The 20,692-nt window shown below is 32.9% G+C and overlaps 1 protein-coding gene across 1 annotated transcript in view; it reads right to left on the bottom strand.

The window, feature by feature from the left end:
• Positions 1-20,692, bottom strand: part of wb (wing blister) — a 57,524-nt gene that overhangs the window by 3,058 nt on the left and 33,774 nt on the right. The window contains exons 69-88 of the mRNA XM_080160999.1: positions 20,348-20,450; positions 19,891-20,099; positions 16,765-16,831; positions 16,424-16,564; positions 16,120-16,242; positions 8,755-8,805; positions 8,548-8,649; positions 7,843-7,964; positions 7,703-7,771; positions 7,244-7,350; positions 6,872-7,013; positions 6,111-6,167; positions 5,725-5,806; positions 5,432-5,586; positions 4,606-4,766; positions 4,393-4,483; positions 4,211-4,313; positions 2,298-2,413; positions 1,823-1,904; positions 1,348-1,483 (exon numbers count right to left, since the gene is read on the bottom strand). Coding sequence (XP_080017125.1) covers positions 1,348-1,483; positions 1,823-1,904; positions 2,298-2,413; positions 4,211-4,313; positions 4,393-4,483; positions 4,606-4,766; positions 5,432-5,586; positions 5,725-5,806; positions 6,111-6,167; positions 6,872-7,013; positions 7,244-7,350; positions 7,703-7,771; positions 7,843-7,964; positions 8,548-8,649; positions 8,755-8,805; positions 16,120-16,242; positions 16,424-16,564; positions 16,765-16,831; positions 19,891-20,099; positions 20,348-20,450 — 2,219 coding nt within the window. The remainder of the gene's footprint in view (positions 1-1,347; positions 1,484-1,822; positions 1,905-2,297; positions 2,414-4,210; positions 4,314-4,392; positions 4,484-4,605; positions 4,767-5,431; positions 5,587-5,724; positions 5,807-6,110; positions 6,168-6,871; positions 7,014-7,243; positions 7,351-7,702; positions 7,772-7,842; positions 7,965-8,547; positions 8,650-8,754; positions 8,806-16,119; positions 16,243-16,423; positions 16,565-16,764; positions 16,832-19,890; positions 20,100-20,347; positions 20,451-20,692) is intronic.

Genomic DNA, 20,692 nt, shown 5'->3' with positions numbered 1-20,692 from the left:
AATGCTTCGCATCCAAACTATCTATCTATGCTTGATATAAAGTTAACACTATATGGAGCAGATTATGAATATTTGATTGATGTGTGCCCCGCAATTATCCAGTAGCGATCAGGCGCAAGACACAATTACTTTAGCTAGGCCCAAGGCATTATTTGTATCCTTTTATGCATTCATAGGCCTATCTCTACCTATATGACACCATATATGGGTAATGCTAGCCTATTCATGGTAATTTGTATGTGATTTGCTAATAGTATATGTTTATTAAAGACATTATGTTTATTGTTAAAATAACCATGTAAACAATCAGTACAAATATGTATGCCTACAACCATGCCTGATTTACGTCACATATTAACATACAGACATTTAATTGCACAGACAAACACTAAGATCCTGGTCCAAAGCTAATGTTATAGCATGTACCTCTTAAATTTAGTCAGTTATTTATTGACTCTCCTACCATCAACTTCTCTTTCTGGCTTTAAAAGGTAATGACTTAGTTGTTTGGCATGCATTGTAGTTTAAATTTAGGACCCTTAGTACTTAGCATGAATTGAGCTTAGGCCTTATGTTAGAATTCTAACACTTAGCACAATTCACTGCTTGGGACTCAGGGCACATTTCTGTCCTACTCTACTTATGATTTTAACACTTATCCTGTAAATATCTTCATACTTAACTTATGCACTTGTAATATAAATACACTTTATAAAACCATTTTCCTTCCTTAATACTTAATATACTTATATAGTTCTGACCGAATATCAAAACCAACCATTTATTCTTAGATTAAAGCAACATAATACTTCGCGTGGGTCTTTTGTTGAGCTTCCACCAGCTCAACCAAATTCGTATTATACTTGTGGGAATAGAGGGTTAAGCATTCTAAACAAACGAACCGACGATGAGAATGTCTATGTGTATTGCAGTAAAAGTAGGTATTTAGTAGTACTCATAGAAGAGCGGTCTCCATACCTAAATTTGGACAAACGCCCCATTCGCACACACACAAGAAAGCAAATGTTTAAATAGTGAAGTCATTGATTTTTAAAAACAATTAAATTATTTTTAAGCTTCTTATTAAAAGACAAACGGACGAAAGAAAAATATGGTGAATATATTCTATTTGAATAATCATATATCCAATTGTAGTCGAGAAAATTCTATTTCAAATATTGAAATTCTAATAGATCTAAAACTGATGGACAAGTTGAATTAAAGTGCAGATGCTAATTGTTCATGGATGTCACCAGAAATTTTTGAGAAAATTATCATTTATCAAGTAAATTAATTATTGAGTAAATCCCATTTCCCAATAGAAAAAAAGGACGGAATCTAGAATACCTGGATTAGATGTTGTAATTCCTCTGATACTTCCCAGTAGTGAGGGATAGCTGGCCCTGGCCTGCGGAGAGGATTTTATATCTGGAGGAACACCTCCAAAATATATTCTGGATCCACCGAGCTCTAATTCTTTCACCTAATAATAAAAATATTTAATATTACAAGATTAGACGTAAACTTATTCCTTTAGAAAAAAAGAATAAAAGGTCCCTTCATATTGAGAAGTATATATCCCAGAAATGGAAATTTAATTTTGATGCTATTAACTACAACGATTGATAATATTTTCAGAATTCGACGGCGATAAAAGCAAATATTTCAAGCAGGACTCGGAATTTGGTGATTGCGGCTGAGGGTCGCCGCAGCAGAGGATTATTGGGTGTCTTAAAAAGTTTAGCCTATCCGAGCCCTGATTTCTAGGGTGTGAAAAAGTATTTGCTTCTTTTAAAAAGATTTTTTAAAATCTAATTTAAACCTGCATGGGTGGGAGAGTGTTGACAAAATCTTCCCTCATTCCATTGTGAGTCACTCGTAGTACACCTGTTTCTGAACCTTTTCTAAAAAAAAATTTATTAAAACGATGATAATTATGATAAGGGTCTGTATATCGCCTCATGCTCAGATAGGTTAAAACCAAATTCTTTTTTCTTGAATATAAAATCAGATATTTATGGAATTTTATCAAATTGATTGGTAGTCACTCTCCAATAAAAAGAATATAAGTTCCTATTATTTAATTTGATTATTAGAAATATTTGATATGGATTATTACTTTGTGAATTTGATATCTTCGTTTATAAAGATGTTGATTTAATTATATGTTAAAACATTTTTCTGTTCTCCTCTCTTTGTAGAGCCTATTGGAATTGGCGTTAAAGCATCTCCAAAACGTTTTGATAAACATTTTACATTCTTCTGGCAGTATGAATTTGAAATCTTGTTCTTCTTACCTGAGTGCTCTTCCAGCCTCCACTTTAACCCACTGTCCACTATTATACGTTCTTCTGGTGGAAAATTTTAAACTACTGTTGCTTCCATAGTCAATCGAAAATTTTACAAGTCCATCCTGATATAGATAATTAATTACATTTTTAGTAGCAAAGCTACTCTATAATTCGCAATGTCCGTCCGTCTGTCCGTCCGTCTATCTGAAACAAAGTGGGGGAAACGTGATTTTCTCGGCTCCTATTAAAGATAGACAGCTGAATTTTTTAGTGAAGATTCTCATGACATATGCGCATCTAATCTATACATTGTTTTGTCCATCTGTATGTTAATTGGGGTGCTAGATCGATTCCTAGATTTTTTTGTTTTTATAATTTTCTCGACTTCTTTTCAATACAGACAACTGAAATTTTCAGGGAATAAGTAAATTTGCATCCTACATGATTTAATAAGTTTCATTAAGATTTGTATATTGATTGGGGTGTTAGATCGATTCCTAGTTTTTCAAGTTTTCATGATTATCTCAACTTTTGTTCAAGATAAACGGCTGGAATTTTTAGGGATTAATTAAGTCAAAATTCTACACATTTTTAAAAAGCTTTTTTAAAGATATGATATTTGGCTGTGGTGCTAGATTGATTCCTAGTTTTCAAGTTTTCATGATTTTTTCGACTCCTGATCAAGATAAACAGCTGGAATTTTTAGGGATTAATTAAGTCAACATTATATATATTTTCACCAAGTTTACTAAAGACTTGCTATTGGTTGGGGAGCTAGATCGATTCCTAGATTTCATGTTTTTCTTCTTAGCTTAATGCTTCAAAAGATATTATACATTTTAAAAGGTTTCGTGATTTATTTGTTAATTCATATTGTACTTTTTCTTAGATTAGGTTGATTAGCAGCCAGTAATAGAATATGATAATATTGACAAATCCTCGAGGGTGGACATTTTCTTCTATTTGTTTTTTTCCCTTTAAATACAGCCCCATGCGAATGTGTTATATTTTTATTAGCGAAGTTACTCTATAATTCGAAATGTCCGTCCGTCTGTTAGAGACAAAGTGGGGGAAACGTGATTTTCTCGGCTCCTATTAAAGATAGACAACTGAAATTTTTAGTGAAGATTCCTATGACATATGCGCATCTAATCTATACATTGTTTTGTCCATCTGTTTGTTAATTGGGGTGCTAGATCGATTCCTAGATTTTTTTTTGTTATTTTCTTGATTCCATTTTAAGACAGACGACTGAAATTTTCAGGGATTAATTAAGTCAATATTCTACATATTTTACTAAGTTTCATTAAGATTTGTAAATTGCTATTTGCTAGAGCGATTCCTAGTTTTTAAAGTTTTCATGATTATCTCAACTCCTGTTCAAGATAAACAACTGGAATTTTAAAGGAATAATTAAGTCAACATTCTACACATTTTTTACTAAGTTTCATTAAGATATGATGATTGGTTGGGGTGCTAGATCAATTCCTAAGTTTTCAAGCTTTCATGATTTTTTCGACTCCTGTTCAAGATAAACAGCTGGAAGTTTTAAGGATTAATTAAATCAACATTCTACATATTTTCAGCAAGTTTAATAAAGACTTGCTGTTGGTTGGATGCTAGATCGATTCCTAGATTTTATGTTTTTCTTCTTAGCTTAATGCTTCAAAAGACATTAAAACTTTTTAAAAGGTTTCGGATTTATTCCATTTTGTCTTTATACATACTCAAAAGATAATTTTTTCAAGATGTCTATCAGTAAAATTAGGGCTTCGCTACTTATGGATGTTGTCATCTTTTAATGCTTCTTTTGCGTTAGACCAGGCAATTATGTTTAAGTGATTAGTAGCTTAAAACAAGTGAGGAGAATAGGTTCGAAGGTATCCACACAAAAAGAGAATTATAGTTTAGTTATATACCTTTAAACTAAGAACCATATTCTGCTGTTTATCATGATTATTAATCATCACTAGTAAACCATTTTCATCAAATGTTTTGAACTCCAAGTTGATTGCATAATACCTGAAAATGAAGCAATCATCAAATGCTATAAAAATAAAAAGTACATAACATATCTATCTGTATATAATATTATGTTTACCTAGGATCATAATTTCTAATTGTATCTTGAGTTGCATAACCTTCTCCATTGAAAGAATAACATGAATGTTGCCCAACGCTTGTCTTTACACCTAATAAATTGTTATAATTCAAATTCAAAACAAAGTTAAAGTATAAAAAGTATAACCATCAACAACTAGAAATGAAATTTTATTATAAAATCTTTAGTAAAAAACTAGAATACAATGTAAACCTGGATAGGTAGCCTTGCAGCCATAGGTAGAATCAAAGTTCCAAAGTCCCAGCCTCGTCTTATCCACAGTTAGTTCAGAAATAACACCATGGAAGCTTCCCTGGGCCATGAGATCAGCTGTTTTGTAATATTCTGGCGAGGCTCCTACCCATATCTTATCCCTGATATAATAGCATAGAGTTTTATGATATTGATTGTCCAAGCGGTTTTTTTTTGAGGGGGGGGGGGCTAAAAGCTGAAAGTGGGGTAACGCTAAATTTGCAAAACAACATGAAAAAAAGGTTTTATCCGCGAAGTAAAATGTCAAATTTTTGGGTATAAATGTAAAAAATCACACTATTTGTTAGAACTATGAGTTTCTTTAGTGGGTTTCAGTGGTTGGATGGGGGTAATAAACTCCCAAATTTTTTGGGCGTTTTTATGGTACCCCCAATTTGAGTGTAAATTTGGAGGAAGGGGGCGAACTAAATATTTAATTATATAATTTTGCGGTAATATCCATTAGCACACTATAAAATATGAAGAGCAACAAGATAACAAAATAGAATTAAACATGGATTGTGACATCCTTAAATAGCGAAGCACAAGAATCATATATGGACAAACAAACAAAGTAAGTTATTATGCAGATGACTACAGATGAAAAACAATGTGAGATAATATGCGTAAAAAGGTAGAAAAAATCACGGAACCTTTATAAAAAAATTATTTCTTTTTCATAAAGTATGGCTGACAGACTGACATATAAGTATTAATTGGATGTTCATTGGAAATCTTCACCAAAAATTATAGCTATTAGAGCTACTAAAAAACGAAGAGCAAGTACCTTGGATGTATATCTAGAATATTATGAGTGGGAGGACTCTCTCCAACAACCCATTGATGGTAGGCAGGCAAGTCATAAGCTGGATTCACTTTCTGTACATTCAGACGGCCAATGTTGCCAATCCTTTCAGCTGTTATCTTGTACCATTTACTCTCCTATGAATTATATTTATCATTACTACCAGGATAATGTGTCACTTTGCTCTAGTAAAATTTCAATATTTAGGTATGAAGCAGAAATTGATAAAGTTATGTGTTAATATTTAATAATTATGAATTTGATAATATTGTCACCTGTCTATCTAGTCTATAAGCAGACTCTATTTCAACTTCATGAGTGATGCTATGAACCCCTCCTCCAAGTGACCAAACAAACCTTAATTTCAAACATTTTAAAGTCAATAAAGTTCTTATTCTTGATAAATAAGCTTTCTAAAAAAATATTGTTGTTTGTTTAAAATATAGTGGTTTGAGTCCAGTGAGTTTGTTCCTTTTATTAATCTGCAATCATATCGAGGTGGGATTGCCTCTATTTATGATGGAAACATTATATTGATTGTTTGCATTTTAAAATTTTTTGTGGGAGTTACCCAAATCTTTAGCATTCATAACTTACTTGAAATTCCAAATATTTTGACTTTAAAGTTACATGTATGAAAGTTTAATGACATTGTTGTTACCTTATTCTTCTGTCGACCATTTCTAAAGCAATGAAATCAAACTGTCCATTTTCATGCCTAAAATGAACATGTCGTTTAAGAACAAAAACAAGAATGACAACATCCATAAGTAGCAAATCCAATAAATCCTGATAATTTAAATTAGATGTCAGCTAGGTCAATAGAGATAGACCGACGGACCAAGTGAGTAGATGAACCTGTCCAGTGGTCAGAAGATTGATATTATCCAAAATATGAGCCGAGTAAAGTAAATTTACTACATTTAATTTTCAAGCCAATTATAGCATTACTGACATACCAGCGGCCTTGTAAATTCCCGTTTCCCCCATTGTCCTGGCGGGAGGACAGACGGTCATTTCAAGTCATAGACTATTTATGTATCTAAAACAATACTCTAGGAAATGAAAATTGTCAGAAAGTTTTCATTGACATTTATGATTCAAATAATATAATATTGAATGGTAAAGAAATGTTTATTTAACAAATGCATGAATTTTTTAAAGGTTTGCATAAGTGAATAAAACATACAGTAAAAAGGTAATGCAGGTCAACCAATTTTCTATAAAGTAAAATAAGACAATAAGTCAACAGACCTATTAGAAAGGTAGTTGTTCGTATTTATACTTTGGCCTATATAGAATGTTCATGTGAAATTTAAAATCGACAGAACAATTCAAAATACTCAAATTAGCTATCAGAATCATACGAACATAAATGGACACATTTCTTAAATTATAAATGTTCCACTTTTGAAAACTAACCTAATAGAACTTGGAAGCATGATAAGCTGTGAATCTCTCTGTTCAGATTCTATTCCATAGATAAAACTAATCTCATTATGAGCGGAGGGAGACATGGAAATCTTGTAGGATCTTAAACATGTGCTCTGAGCATTTTCATCACCTACAATCAAAGTAAATTTTTCCTCAGTTGCATATATACTCTGAAATTGTCCTTTTATATGTGTGTAAGTCACTTTACTCTTAATACAACTGATCTGTTGTTAATGTTATTTTTTTAAATTAATTTAACCTGTAAGTCAGCCAAGAAGCTCAATGATCAGTAAAATATAAGATTGTAAGATATTTTCACTTAAATGATAAGATCAAAGTATCTTAAATAAACCTTTGTACCTTTTACAGAAAGTTTGATATTATCAGCCGCGTGCCTTGCCATGGCTATTCTATTTTTCAATAATTCCATCTTACTTGATACTTCAGAGTTTAGAGAACTAAAGTCACTTAAATAAAAATATCAAACTTTTTATTGGTTCATAGAACTATATAAAAAAACATTTAACATTTAAAACTGAGCTGATGTGTTGATTTTTTTCCTTGTTGGGGAATAGAATAGTTGGTGCGCGTCCTTTTTATGAATATACTACATTTAAAACTAACAAGACTGCTTTTATTTTCTTACAATTTTCGAAACGAAATCTAAAGGTATTTTTATAAGGTATTGCAATTTTTGTCAATTGCAGAAATAAAGTATAGAAAAATAAATTATTTGCTAGTAGCAAAAATATACAACAAAATATAAAATAAGCTTCCTTGAAACATTTATAAGTACAGAAAATGTTTTGTAAAGATTACCTAATTCTTCTTTCCATGTAAAACGCTTGTTTTTCTACGCGTTGCAAAACTTTTAAGGAATCAGACAGCCTGCAAAAAAAAATACATTTTGTTTGACTTAATAACATTCTGTATAGTTTTGTTAAACTTTATTGATATACCTATAAGGAATCTCTCCTAGTTCAGCACTTGAAAAACTTTGAACATCATCCGCTTTTGTTCTAAGCTCTTCCTTGATTCTTTTCATCATTACATCACCATTGTATAAGGCCTTCTCAGAATCCTACCAGAAACAAGAATAAGATTTGTAAAAAGCCAAGCTCAAAGCAGAAGTGCGTTAAGCCGTTCAGTTTCAGCTTTGGCTGAGAACAAGTTACAGCTGAAGCAGAGGTTGGTTGTTGCTGATGTTGGCTGAATATAAAATATTATGGTTGTGGCTGAGGGTGGCTTCTGTTAGCTGCGCAGCTACATTTGAGACTGCTAAGTCCTCATTGTATGCAAAGGTAAAAGACTCATATACCAAATATTTTAACCAAAATCTGCTCTATAATTGGTTGCTTACTAAAAAGGCAATATTTTCAATTTTTATCCATAGAAAAACTCCATTGCAATCGTGTAGAAATGTATATTTGCCTAAAAAGTCGTGCATGTCATTTTTCTTTACTCTGTCCTTGATCTGTTTCATAACTATGGCACTGTGACTTACATCTAGCTTTAGAGATTTATGTGCCAACATTTTAACACAGAGCCAGCTTTGTCACATAACTATGGCACTCTAACTTTTATTTTCCTTTAGAGCTGTATGTGCCAATGTTTTTACATAGTGCCAGTTATGTTTCATAACTAAGGTACTGAAACTACTTTACCTGTAGAGCTTTATGTGCCAATGTTTTAACACTCTGTGCCAGATCCGTGACATAATTGTGGTGCTGTAGTTCTGCTTTAATATCATTAACCAAAGAATGCTTCTGAAAATCAATAAACAACAAAGATATAAAACGCAATTTCATTTGTTTAAGCTTTAATTGTTCAATTTACTTAAATAAGGTAAGAAAAAAAAAAAAATTATTTACCTGTTCTAGATCAAATTCAAACTTTTCCAATTGCAACATTATGTCAGTTGTCTAAATTAATATTTATATTAAAAGATTTTATAGAATATATAAATAAGGTTATTCCTTAATAAAAGAAGTTATGGGTCAAAATACTATTAAATTTCTTAGGCTAGCATAGAAGTTAGAGTTTCCTATGTTTTTCACATTCATTTATATCTATTTATATAAGGCTAAGTGTTTTGTGAATTCTATATACACCATTTCAAATCAATTGATACCTTACAAAACCAAACATATAAATAAAACTTTATCAATAAAGACTTTTTAAAATTAACTATCTTATTAAGACAAAATAATGGCACAAAAGAAATTGTTAATTTTAAAAAGTCTTTATTGATAAAGTTTTATTTATATGTTTGGTTTTGTAAGGTATCAATTGATTTGAAATGGTGTATATAGAATTCACAAAATATTTTCCCTGTAAAATGTCATGCCAAATCAATTTATTTTACAAAAGAACATAAATCTTTATCAATTTTTAGAAAATGGTAGGAAGTGAAATATTGTCTTTAAACTTAGATGAAAAATATAATCTGTCTGCTTCAGCTTCTGTAGGATCAGAGGCATTAAATTTAACTAGTGTGAATGGATTGACAATCCAACAACTTTTAGATCTATTTGACACAGATCAAGAAAAATTTTTCAGATATGCAGAAACTAAAAAGAAAAGGTATGAAACCAAGCTTATTCAACTAAACCCAGAAAAATGTGAGCCTTATTAGCTTGAAGTACGGAAAGATGAGGTCTTGATGGTAGCTGATACATTAGCAACATTTCTTCATTTTATTGATGGTGCGGCTGGTCTTTCTGAGGATACAGTGAATGATAGTCTGATTAATTTGGAAACAAACATTGCAGCATTGCATGGACTCTATCTGATAAAAGTAAAAGGTTTTATTCAGAAATCTGCTAATATTCAATCTCCAGATTCATCAGAGAAGACTGAGATGCCACAAGAAGATGAAAATTGTCCTGATGTAGAAGTTGCAAAGAAAGCAGAAATTGAAACTTCTATCTCATATGAAACTCCAAAATTCTTAAAATCAAGATATCTCATTGAAAATAGGTGTTCTGATCCATTTGATTCAATAGCAGTTATACCAGAAAATAATACTATTGTACATCAGTCAAGTACTCCTCTACGAGATACACAAAGAGTAAGGTTCTCAGATGTGAATTCTCATCATACTTTAAGTGTTATCAAAGTCTAGAGTCTCCAGAGGATTCTTAGAAATTTGTTGAAACAACAACAAATCATACCAATTATGTAACTCTGAATTAAAAAATGAAGCTGTCAAAGCATTCAAGGCTGCTAGTAGTTGGATTCGTTTTGTTGAGGATAAAATTCAAAGTCAATGTTACACTTGGAGAGCGACCACAAGCACATAAAAGCTCTGGAGCTTCCTGCTTTCAAGGGACACAGAGACGACTCCAGCAACATCTATGAGTTTCTCTACAACTTCTCTATTGTAAGTAGAGGTTTCACAGAACAAGATAAATCATCCTATTTGTTTTATAATTATCTGTCTAGTGATATTCAAAGAGAGGTGAAACATGTTAGAACAAATTTTGCATTGATGAGACAAATATCATTGAACCGGCATGGATGTGAATACTCTTATGTTACACAAGAAGAATCAAATCAAGAAATTGCAATCAATTCATATTAGGTCAACTAAGGAAGAAAAGATCATTTATACAAAATCCTTTGTAGAAATACTAGATCAGCTTGCTAGTTTGATTGAAATCAATATAAAGGGTTTCCCTAATATGAGTAGTGAGATCTTTTCATATAGTAACATCATAGGTATGTCTAAACTTCTGCCTGACTTTCTTTTTCGTATCTTCTTAGCTCAATATGTCAAGAGTTATTCAAAGCTAGAAGTTCAAGCTATATCTGGTAAACAATTATTTGAAGTTTTAGTGAATGTTTTGAGGCAATTTCTAAAGGAATTAGAGTTTACCGCTGAGCTGTTTTATAGTGAAGATGATGAAAAGTCTGAGAAATACAATAAACCAAAAGTTGTCAAAAGTAAACCTGTTTTTAATATTGAAGAACTGGATGTCAACAATGTTGAGGTTTACAGCACTGAAACAGTTTTTAAACCGGATCACTACTATGGAGCTTCTTGTTTAGCTCAAAAGGATGTTTACACAAGGGTAAGACAATGCCTTTCTGGTACCTGTTCTATCTTTTTAGGTATGAATCCAAAGTTACATGAAGGAAAGACTCAGCAAAATAAAGTATGCAAAACTTGTTCTGATTATCAGAATGTTCTTTACATAAGCAAAGTTTGTTTGTTCTTTGATAAGTTCATTTTAAAACCAAGAACCAATTTTTATTTTTATTTTTAATATTTGTATCATATGTTTAATGGTTGATCTCTGTGTATTAATGTACACTATTTTATCTTGTACATACAATTTATCATGTATGCCTTCAGCATTTGATTGATGTTTATTTTTTTTATTGTCATGTATGCATTAGATTGTTATCATGTATGCTTTTAGCAATAAATTGATGTATATTTTTGTATTTTGTATATGTATTACTGTACTACAGATGAGATGTACCATCATTTTGAGATACAAGTTTGTTAAATCCTTCACCTAAAATTGGTTCACTTTATTTTTCTGTCATTCTTTTATAGTTTAATTTTTTTTTTAAAAGCAAAGTTTGTTTTATTAAGGAAGTCTGGTGAGAGGCATAAAACACTAAAGTCACAAACAGATGGTTGGGCACAAGTTGGTTAACTGTCCACTGGATACTATATTAAGCTTACAACCACCAGTAGTATTTCCACCACCTGTAAAACAACCACCAGTCATTGTTGTAAATGGAATAGGAGAGTTAGCTATTACTGTAGAAGAAATTTATTTGCCTGCAACACCAAATAAATGGCTTAATGAAACAGCTGTTGGAGCTGCTCTACTTCAAATTGACACTATTGAAGATCATGATGCAGCAGTGTTATATAACGCATCTGCTTATCTGGACAGAATGACAAAGGAGGAAGTACTCACTATATATAGAGAAGAATATGAGAGGGCTATTTGTAAAAAAGAAGTGATTTTAATTCCTATAAAATACCTAGCAGTGGCAAGACCCGATTGTGGTTATATTGAATTCTATGATTCATATTTTTAATGCAAACAACCTCCAGTCAAGCGAGATAAAATAAAGTTCATTATTGAATCTTGCTGTGGAATGAACTTGAATTTAAATATTTGTAAGGATGCAAAGAGATGGTTCCAGCTGTGGTATTTATACTATTATCTTCTCCCAGCACGCTGTATCAGGACGATCACTGGATGATATCAATGATTCAAGGATTCCTAGCATAAGAAGAGAAATGGCTGAAACCTTGATTAAACAATCTACTACAACTACATTTGAGACTTATAGAGAGGAGAAGTGTAACTCTGATGATGATGAAATTGAAGTATCTACTTCTGATGTTATTGGTGGCTGGCAGATTGGTACACGTCTGAGCAACCTACAACATGCGCACTGCTAGCGGGAACACCCTTTGGGGGGTAGCAAAGAGACCAGGAGGCCAAGGTGACAAGTCCCATGAAAAGCTCGAGAGGGAACAACAAGGAGACATCTTTTTTTAGCAGCAGAGGGGGGAAGTCCCAGCCAAACTTACTCTCTCTATAAAAAGATATTGGCGTAGGCCCACCCGGGCTTTGGGGAGGGGGTCGAGAGGGGTATTCCAGGGAGGGAGGGGACAGAGGTGAACTCAAGTGGAGGCTGCGGACAATCCATCTAAATCCCAATCCAAATAAAAGGGACAAGTCAGAGGAAGGAAAGAGGAGGAGAAGGGAAAGAAGAAAAGAGAGTAGGAAGGAGAAGAGGCAAGCTAACAGACAGAAAAAAGAACATATAACAATAGTTACCTGGAATGTCCAGAGAAGGTCTCTGGGAACATATAACAAAAGAAAAGCCAGAGCTGTAGCGGAGCATGCCAGAAAAGAGAATTGGAACAGTACGGTTGAGTGAGATAAGATCCAAAAACAATTGAGTGGAATGGTTAGGAGGAGATGAAGACCTGGTAGTGATAATTTACTCTCAGAGGGCAGGGATCCTACTGAGGGGTGACCTTCTGAGGAAGTGGTGTGAGGAAGGACAGATGAAGAAACAGAGTGAAAGATCTGTCTCTGTGAAAATGGAGGGAACTGTACTTACAGCTACATACCAACCTGTGTACACTGGCAACAATGAGGCTATAGATAGAAGTTGCCAAAGATATACTAAGATGGCCAAGAAAGAGGAGATCCTCCTTGTTGGAGGTGATTTTAATGCACATGTTGGAGGTGGAGAGGTAAGGCCAGGAACATGCGGTCAATAGAGTCCTGGCGAATAGACTGAGGATATGGTCTGAGGAGCTGGAGCTGTTGGATGATAACCAATCTGGTTTCAGAAAAGGTCGGTCCACAGCTGATGCCTCCCAGATCATGATCAGAATCCAGGAAGAAACTGAAGATCTGCGGAAAAGATTGGAGGCCAAAGGAGAGGAGTTAGATGTTGGTGAACAACCTGTTGCAAGATTACTGGACCTAAGAAAGGCCTATCCCAGGGTCAATAAAACGGCTCTGTGGAAAATCCTGGATAGGAAAGGTATGGGAGAGAAGTGTTTAAGGGCTATCCAGGACCTTCATGAGACCACTTGTTATAAAGTAAAGTCAAGAGAAGGAGACAATGAGGAATGGGTGCAGAGAGAGGATTAAGGGAAGGATGTCCATCCTCCCCTCCCCTCTTTAACATCTACCACCAGCCAGTGATGAGGATAGTGAGAAAGAAAAGGAAGAGAAAGGCAGAGGAGACAGGACTGGAGATGGGGATCCCTTTCAACTGGGTCCAAGGGAATTCTTTTCCTAGCTCCAGTCTCTGGGAGAAGAAAAACTCGGAGAACAAGAGGATCAGAATAGATAATTCTCTATTTGCTGATGATACTACCATCGTCGGAAGAGCTAAAGAGCTTGAACAAGGCCTTAGAGTCACCAAGGAAGTTATGGCAGCATTTGAAGAGAAAAATAATGATGATAAAGAAGAAGAGCTGATCTTTGGCACAGAGGAAGGAGAGAAGATCAGGATGCTTGGCTCCTACATAGGAAGGAAGGAAGATGAGAAGCAGAGAGTAAAAAGAGCAGGTACAGCTTGGTTCAAGGTCAAAAAGCAGCTGAAAGGTTAAAAATGTCCAAAAGAATGCAAGCTAAGGTTGTAGAAGCCTGTGTTGAAAATACACTTCTGTTTGATGTCCAGGTCAGAACCTGGAGGCTAGGGAATATCAAGCAGATGCAAAAGACCATGGACAAGATGTATAGATACATCTGGAGCAGGAAGACCAAGCCTCCATTGGTCCAAATGCAGGAAGAGCACAAGAACATGCAGGATGTGAGGAATGAGCTTGATGTAAAATCTGTAAGATGGAAGGTAGAGAAGAGAGTATTGAAAAGAGTTAGACATGTCATAAGGATGGAGGATACAAGAACAGTCAAGGCTGTAACCTTAGGATGGCTTGATGACCTTGAGGACCATGAGAAGAGGCGTGGAAGGAAAGCAAAGACAGTTAACTACTGGAAAAAGATCATCAAAGAAGCAGATTTTGATTGGACTGACATTGGAAGATTGACAGAGGACAGAAAGAAATGGAGAGCTAGCGTGAAAGAGAGAATGAAATACCTGGAAAATAGGGAGAGAAGGCTAGCACATAGAAGTACAGAGGAGAGAGGAGAAAGAAACAAAGTACCTGAACAACCAAATAACTTTGTCTGTAATTTTTAGGAGTGTGGCAAAGTCTGTCGCTCCAAAACAGGTCTAGTCAACCACAGGAGAAGAATGCACCAGATCTCCAGGGAAAAAGTGACCTTCAAATGTGATAACTGCAACATAGTCTTTCAAAATGAGTGTAACCTAGTCAACCACAAAGGAAGTTGCGGAGGTGCTGTGGCCTCCAGAGCAGGACTAAAAAAGTGTGGAAATTGCCAAAGAGAAGTCTCTAGCTCAAATTTTGCTCATCACAGAAAGGGGTGCACAGGAGAAGCCGAACAAGGACGGGAAAGACCACAGGGATTCAGATGTGACAGAAAGGTCTGTGAAAACTGTGGCTTCACTTTATCAGCACCAAATTATTCTGGACACCTAACCAAATGCATGGGAGGAGTGGCTGTTCCTTAACGAGGAAGATGGCCAAGACAAGACAAGATAAGATGTTATTGGTGATTCCCTCATTGATTCTGATTCTAATCATCTGTTTACTGATCCAACAATGTCTAGGGGTATGCTAACACTCATGGATGAAAGAAGGAAGTCTATTTCTTATTTATCTTATGTTGAGTCTGTACAACTGGCTAATGTTACTACTGAGACCTTTAGGGGTTATAATCAATTTGGTGTTTTAATCACTTATAATACTCAAATAGATTAAAATCGCCGTAGATTCTAATGTAACATTTTCGTCTTTTTAATTAATATTTGTACTTTTAAAAGATACATATTGAGGAATTTTTAGGCATTTTCTTTGTTTACTTTTAGAACCTGTAATTTGCTACATTTCATGGTAAGTATATTTTATCATTTGTATTAAAAAACTCGTCGTATTGAAAGCATCTTTTCTACAATTTAGTAGTAAATTCATTTTTAAGTTAATTTTGTTAATAGTTAAAATCTTCAGTTATTAAGTTAAAATTGTTAAAAGTTAAATAGTTTAGTATGTTTTATTGTTTTTTTTATAGTGTTGAAGTTTAAATTTGAATCCTTTTTTGTTGTTCAATTATTTTCTTTTTTAAACCTTTTCATAATAAGTCTCCCTTTATTTTAACATTAATTTGAATATATTAGGTTGGGAAGGGGGTCATATTATATATCTTATTATAGGAAATCTGGTTTTGTAAGGTATCAGTTGATTTGAAATGGTGTATATAGAATTCACAAAACACTAAGGTAACCCTACCTCTTAGGCTAGCCAAGAAAATTTACAGGATTTGGTCTTATGTATTTATATATAATAAAAATTTTTTGTTTTATCTTAGTAGCATATTGGCTTTTTTTCACAGAAAAAAAGTCAAATGGAAGAAAAATTTACTTCTCAGAATGTTTTTTCCCTTGGTTTGAACTACAAGGGCGACTAGAAGATGCTTGTTAATCAACGAATCTTCGCGTCATGAAATAACAGGGTGACAAAAGAGAGGCATGTACATTAAAATACCGATTTCTTTCCCTAATAACAGCCGAATAACTCACATTCCCATGTAGTCAGACAGTGAGGCAGACAGACAATGAAATAAGGTTTCTTAGGTACGGAAAAAAAATTATGTTACCTGCTGTTTCATATCCTTTGCATTATGCCACAATCCTTCAGCTTCTTGTTTTAAATCTTCTGATATCATTCTGGAGGATTTTGTTTTGTGATACAAGTTGTGAGTTCCTTGGGGACTAACCTCCTACAAAACATTGAATGTGTAGGTTTCTGGCTTAAATTTGAACTTACTCTGGCAAAAAAAAGATCTATCTACAAAAAGGGAATTAGAGGTTGTGTGAAATGAAGTATAAATATAAATATTAGACAGCAATGAACTTATTTGCAAAGCAACTTCTGATTCTTGAATTATTTGCTTATCCTACCTTATACAGAAGATTAGCAGACCCTGAAGCATGATAGCTGGCCTCCCTTGCCTCTGCAAGAGCATCAATGATCTTGGCATAAGCACCAGCAGCTAATATGGCCTTGTCTGCAGCCAGCCCAACTTTGTCTTCAAATAACCTCTGAAAAGTTTTCAACATGAACCAAGAAAAATCCAAATATTTGTACAGGAAAAGATAATTTAAATTTTGTTTAAAAGATGACTTATTCAACGAATATGCAAAATCATTTGAAAAGCCAATGAGATTTTATAGACCATTGTCATTTAAAAATACACAAATGTGTCGGCTATAAAGTTGTATCAATAATGCTTTGTTTTTACCTGAATTTGTGCTCCCATACTCAATATTTTTGTCGAAATATCATAACATGGCTTAATAAATCTTGACCTTAAAGAAAAAAATATATTTTAGATTTAAACAAAATATTTATATGAGATAACAGCCAAAGCCTTGTATTATTATGCCCCTAATATACAAAATGTTATTTAGGATAAGAAATATACATACAGGGTGATTCAGAATAAACTGAGTTTTCCGATTTTCTGATACAACCAGAAGGAATACAGAAAAAATAATTATACATCCTTGTTCTCTGTAAAAAATACATAAATTTAGAATAGGTCTTTTTCAATATCTCTGAAAATAACAACGCATTTTAGAGCATAAACATTTCAAAATATGCGTATGATGCTTTTTTTCTGGTAGAATTTTATGCTTTAAGGTTGGTTTTAAAAATTTATTTACTTGAAAACAACATATTAACACGGCCAATAAAATATTCTAACATTTTTACAAAAAAAAATATTTAAAATTCCTTCATTGAAAACAAATATTCAATTTTTCTTTTTGTATACTTAATATACATAACCTTAAAAATTGCACATGTTCGCTAATCCACGAACCTAGTAATAGTGTCTAACTTTTTATCTTTGTGATGTAAAAAAAATCGAAGAATGAGAGGGGAGGTGGGAAAGAAAACCCCTAAAAAAGAGATGGATTTTTGTTACGTCACAAAGATAAAAAGTTAGACACTATTACTAGGTTCCTAATCCACACACCTCAATTATTTCTATAATCCTTTAATCTGATTGACAGATTAAGATATAATCTCATAATTTATCTATAATTTGTAATTAAATGTTTTTATAAAAAAAAATTCAAACTTCAATAACTTTTTTGTCTTCAGAGATTTTTTTGTCAAATAAAAAGGTTTTTTTTCTTTGTACTATAAACTACGTTATTTTTAAATATTCTTTTACTGGAAAATGCATCACAATCAAGAAATGTGAAAAAATGACAAATTGCAGTTTTTAAAAATGCTTTTGTGAGGAGCTAAAAAGCATTTCACCTTTAAAACTAATTAAGGTACTTTTCTTAGACCTTTTTCTAATTAAATTAATATTGAAATTTTAAGATTTTTTAATACAAAATAGAAGAGTTATCTTAATTTTTCATGCACAACATTATTCACATAAAACATTTTTTGAAACTAGAGGACGCATTTTTAGAGATAATAAAAAAATCTTGGATCATGGAAAGAAAACAAAGTCATTCCTAATTAGGACAGAAGTCACTGGAAATTGGTCTAAGGAAGGCTACTTATGTCCTTCATCTAACAAAATCTAACTTAAGGGAGGTGACTTATGTCCTTTGTCTGACAAATTCTTACATTAGGAAGGCTGGTTATGTCATTCATCTTGCAAAACTTAGCTTTTCTGTCCTTCACATAGCAAATTCTTGCAGAACATAGCATTTCTGGCCTTCACATAGCAAATTCTTGCAAAACATAGCATTTCTGTCCTTCACATAGCAAATTCTTGCAAAACATAGCAAATTCTTGCAAAAAATAGCAAATTCTTGCAGAACATAGCAAATTCTTGCAAAATATAGAAAATTCTTGCAAAACATAGCAAATTCTTGCAAAACATAGCATTTCTGTCCTTCACATAGCAAATTCTTGCAAAACATAGCAAATTTGTGCAAAACATAGCAAATTCTTGCAAAACATAGCAAATTCTTGCAAAACATAGCAAATTCTTGCAAAACATAGCAAATTCTTGCAAAAAATAGCATTTCTGTCTTCACATAGCAAATTCTTGCAAAACATAGCAAATTCTTACAAAACTAGCAAATTCTTAGAAAACTTGGCAAATTCTTGCAAAACATAGCATTTCTGTCCTTCACATAGCAAATTCTTGCAAAACATAGCAAATTCTTGCAAAACATAGCACGTTCTTGCAAAACATAGCAAATTTTTGCAAAACATAGCCAATTCTTGCAAAAAATAGCTTTCTGTCCTTCACATAGCAAATTCTTGCAAAACATAGCAAATTTGTGCAAAACATAGCAAATTCTTGCAAAACATAGCAAATTCTTGCAAAACATAGCAAATTCTTACAAAACTAGCAAATTCTTGGAAAACTTAGCAAATTCTTGCAAAACATAGCATTTCTGTCCTTCACATAGCAAATTCTTGCAAAACATAGCAAATTCTTGCAAAACATAGCAAATTCTTGCAAAACATAGCAAATTCTTGCAAAACATAGCCAATTCTTGCAAAAAATAGCTTTCTGTCCTTCACATAGCAAATTCTTGCAAAACATAGCAAATTTGTGCAAAACATAGCAAATTCTTGCAAAACATAGCAAATTCTTGCAAAACATAGCATTTCTGTCCTTCACCTTGAAAATTATTCAAAAAAATTTTTTATGGATTTGAAACATTTCATAAATCCAAGGACACCCGGTGCCCATATCTCGAGAATGGGTGGTGGGAGAGCGCTGAAACTCTGTTTTTGAGTTTGGGACCCCTATATATATGTTTTGCAGGAATATGCTATGTTTTGCAAGAATTTACTATGTTTTGCAAGAATTTGCTATGTTTTGCAAGAATTTGCTATGTGAAGGACAGAAATGCTATGTTTTGCAAGAATTTACTATGTTTTGCAAGAATTTGCTATGTTTTGCAAGAATTTGCTATGTTTTGCAAGAATTTGCTATGTTTTGCAAGATTTTTTTATGTGAAGGACAGAAATGCTATGTTTTGCAAGAATTTGCTATGTGAAGGACAGATAAACTATTTTATGTAAGATTTTGCTATGTGAAGGACTAAAAAGCTAGGTTTTGTGTGGTGAAGGGAGGCTACTTATGTCCTCTATCTTGCAAAATCTTTGTTAAGGGAGACAAGTTATGCCCTTCATCTACCAAATTCTTACATACGGGAAGCTACTTATGTCCTTCCTAGGAAGGAGACTTCTGTCCTAATTAAGGAATGACTTTGTTTTCTTTCCATGATAAAAAATTTTTTTACAACTTTGATGTACTTTTTTACAGAGAACAAGGACATATAATCATTTTTTCTGTATTCCTTCTCGTTGAGTCAGAAAAACGGAAAACGCAGTTTTTTCTGAATCACCGTGTAAGTAGAATTTTTATTATTCTTTTTACCGATAATCTTCAACAACACCAGAAAGACCAATTTCTCTGGTTTCAAGAACCTTTGCCCTGTCACTAAACCGGTCTAACAGACTGGTCAACTGGTCAAAGAAGGATTTGGAATCTGTCAAAATGTTTGTTGCTTCTCCTAGCAGCTTTTTTGACATTTTGATTGTCTTCTGGGTCTTCACATTTTTATCAGATATACCACGACATTTCTCCTTAATTGATAATTAATTTTGTGATATGTCTCGCAATTTCTTTTAAATAAATATGTGAATGCTAATATTTAATAAACATACTTTGTTTCAAAAATATTTTAAAGGAACGAGTTTGCATATGAAATAACTGAATTTTCTAAAGGCATCAAACTAAAATTTTAGAATCAATGCTAACCTTACTTACTAAATTCTCATTAGAGCAACAATAAGATTTAAGTAGTATCTTTCTGATAATAGATGAAACATACCAAAGCAAATGCAAGTGAAGCATTATTTCTTGAATTTAAATCCATAGCTTCATCCAATACACTCATACCAGGTTTTAGGTGAGATAGTAGGTCATTCACAAGTCTAAAAAATGGCTGTTTATCTGAAACTGCAGGATTACATTAAAAATTTCAGGAATAAATCAGATACTTTAAAAGAAAAAATAAAGTTTAGATTAAATAGTTTTGAATTTCAAGACAAACAGCCGCCAGCCAAATACCAATTTACTGCTATGTATATGCCTATATAGTTCAAAATTAGACAAAATATCAGTTACAAGTCAGCTTCATTCAGTTTTTTTTTTATAAATTTTACGGTTATTGTTT

This window comes from Acartia tonsa, chromosome 5 (assembly GCF_053477335.1).
Source record: "Acartia tonsa isolate MP-2025a chromosome 5, ASM5347733v1, whole genome shotgun sequence".
Taxonomy (NCBI): Eukaryota; Metazoa; Arthropoda; class Copepoda; order Calanoida; family Acartiidae; genus Acartia; species Acartia tonsa.
The sequence above is the reverse complement of the archived record's forward strand: the minus strand, read 5'-3'. Positions and strand labels throughout refer to the sequence as shown.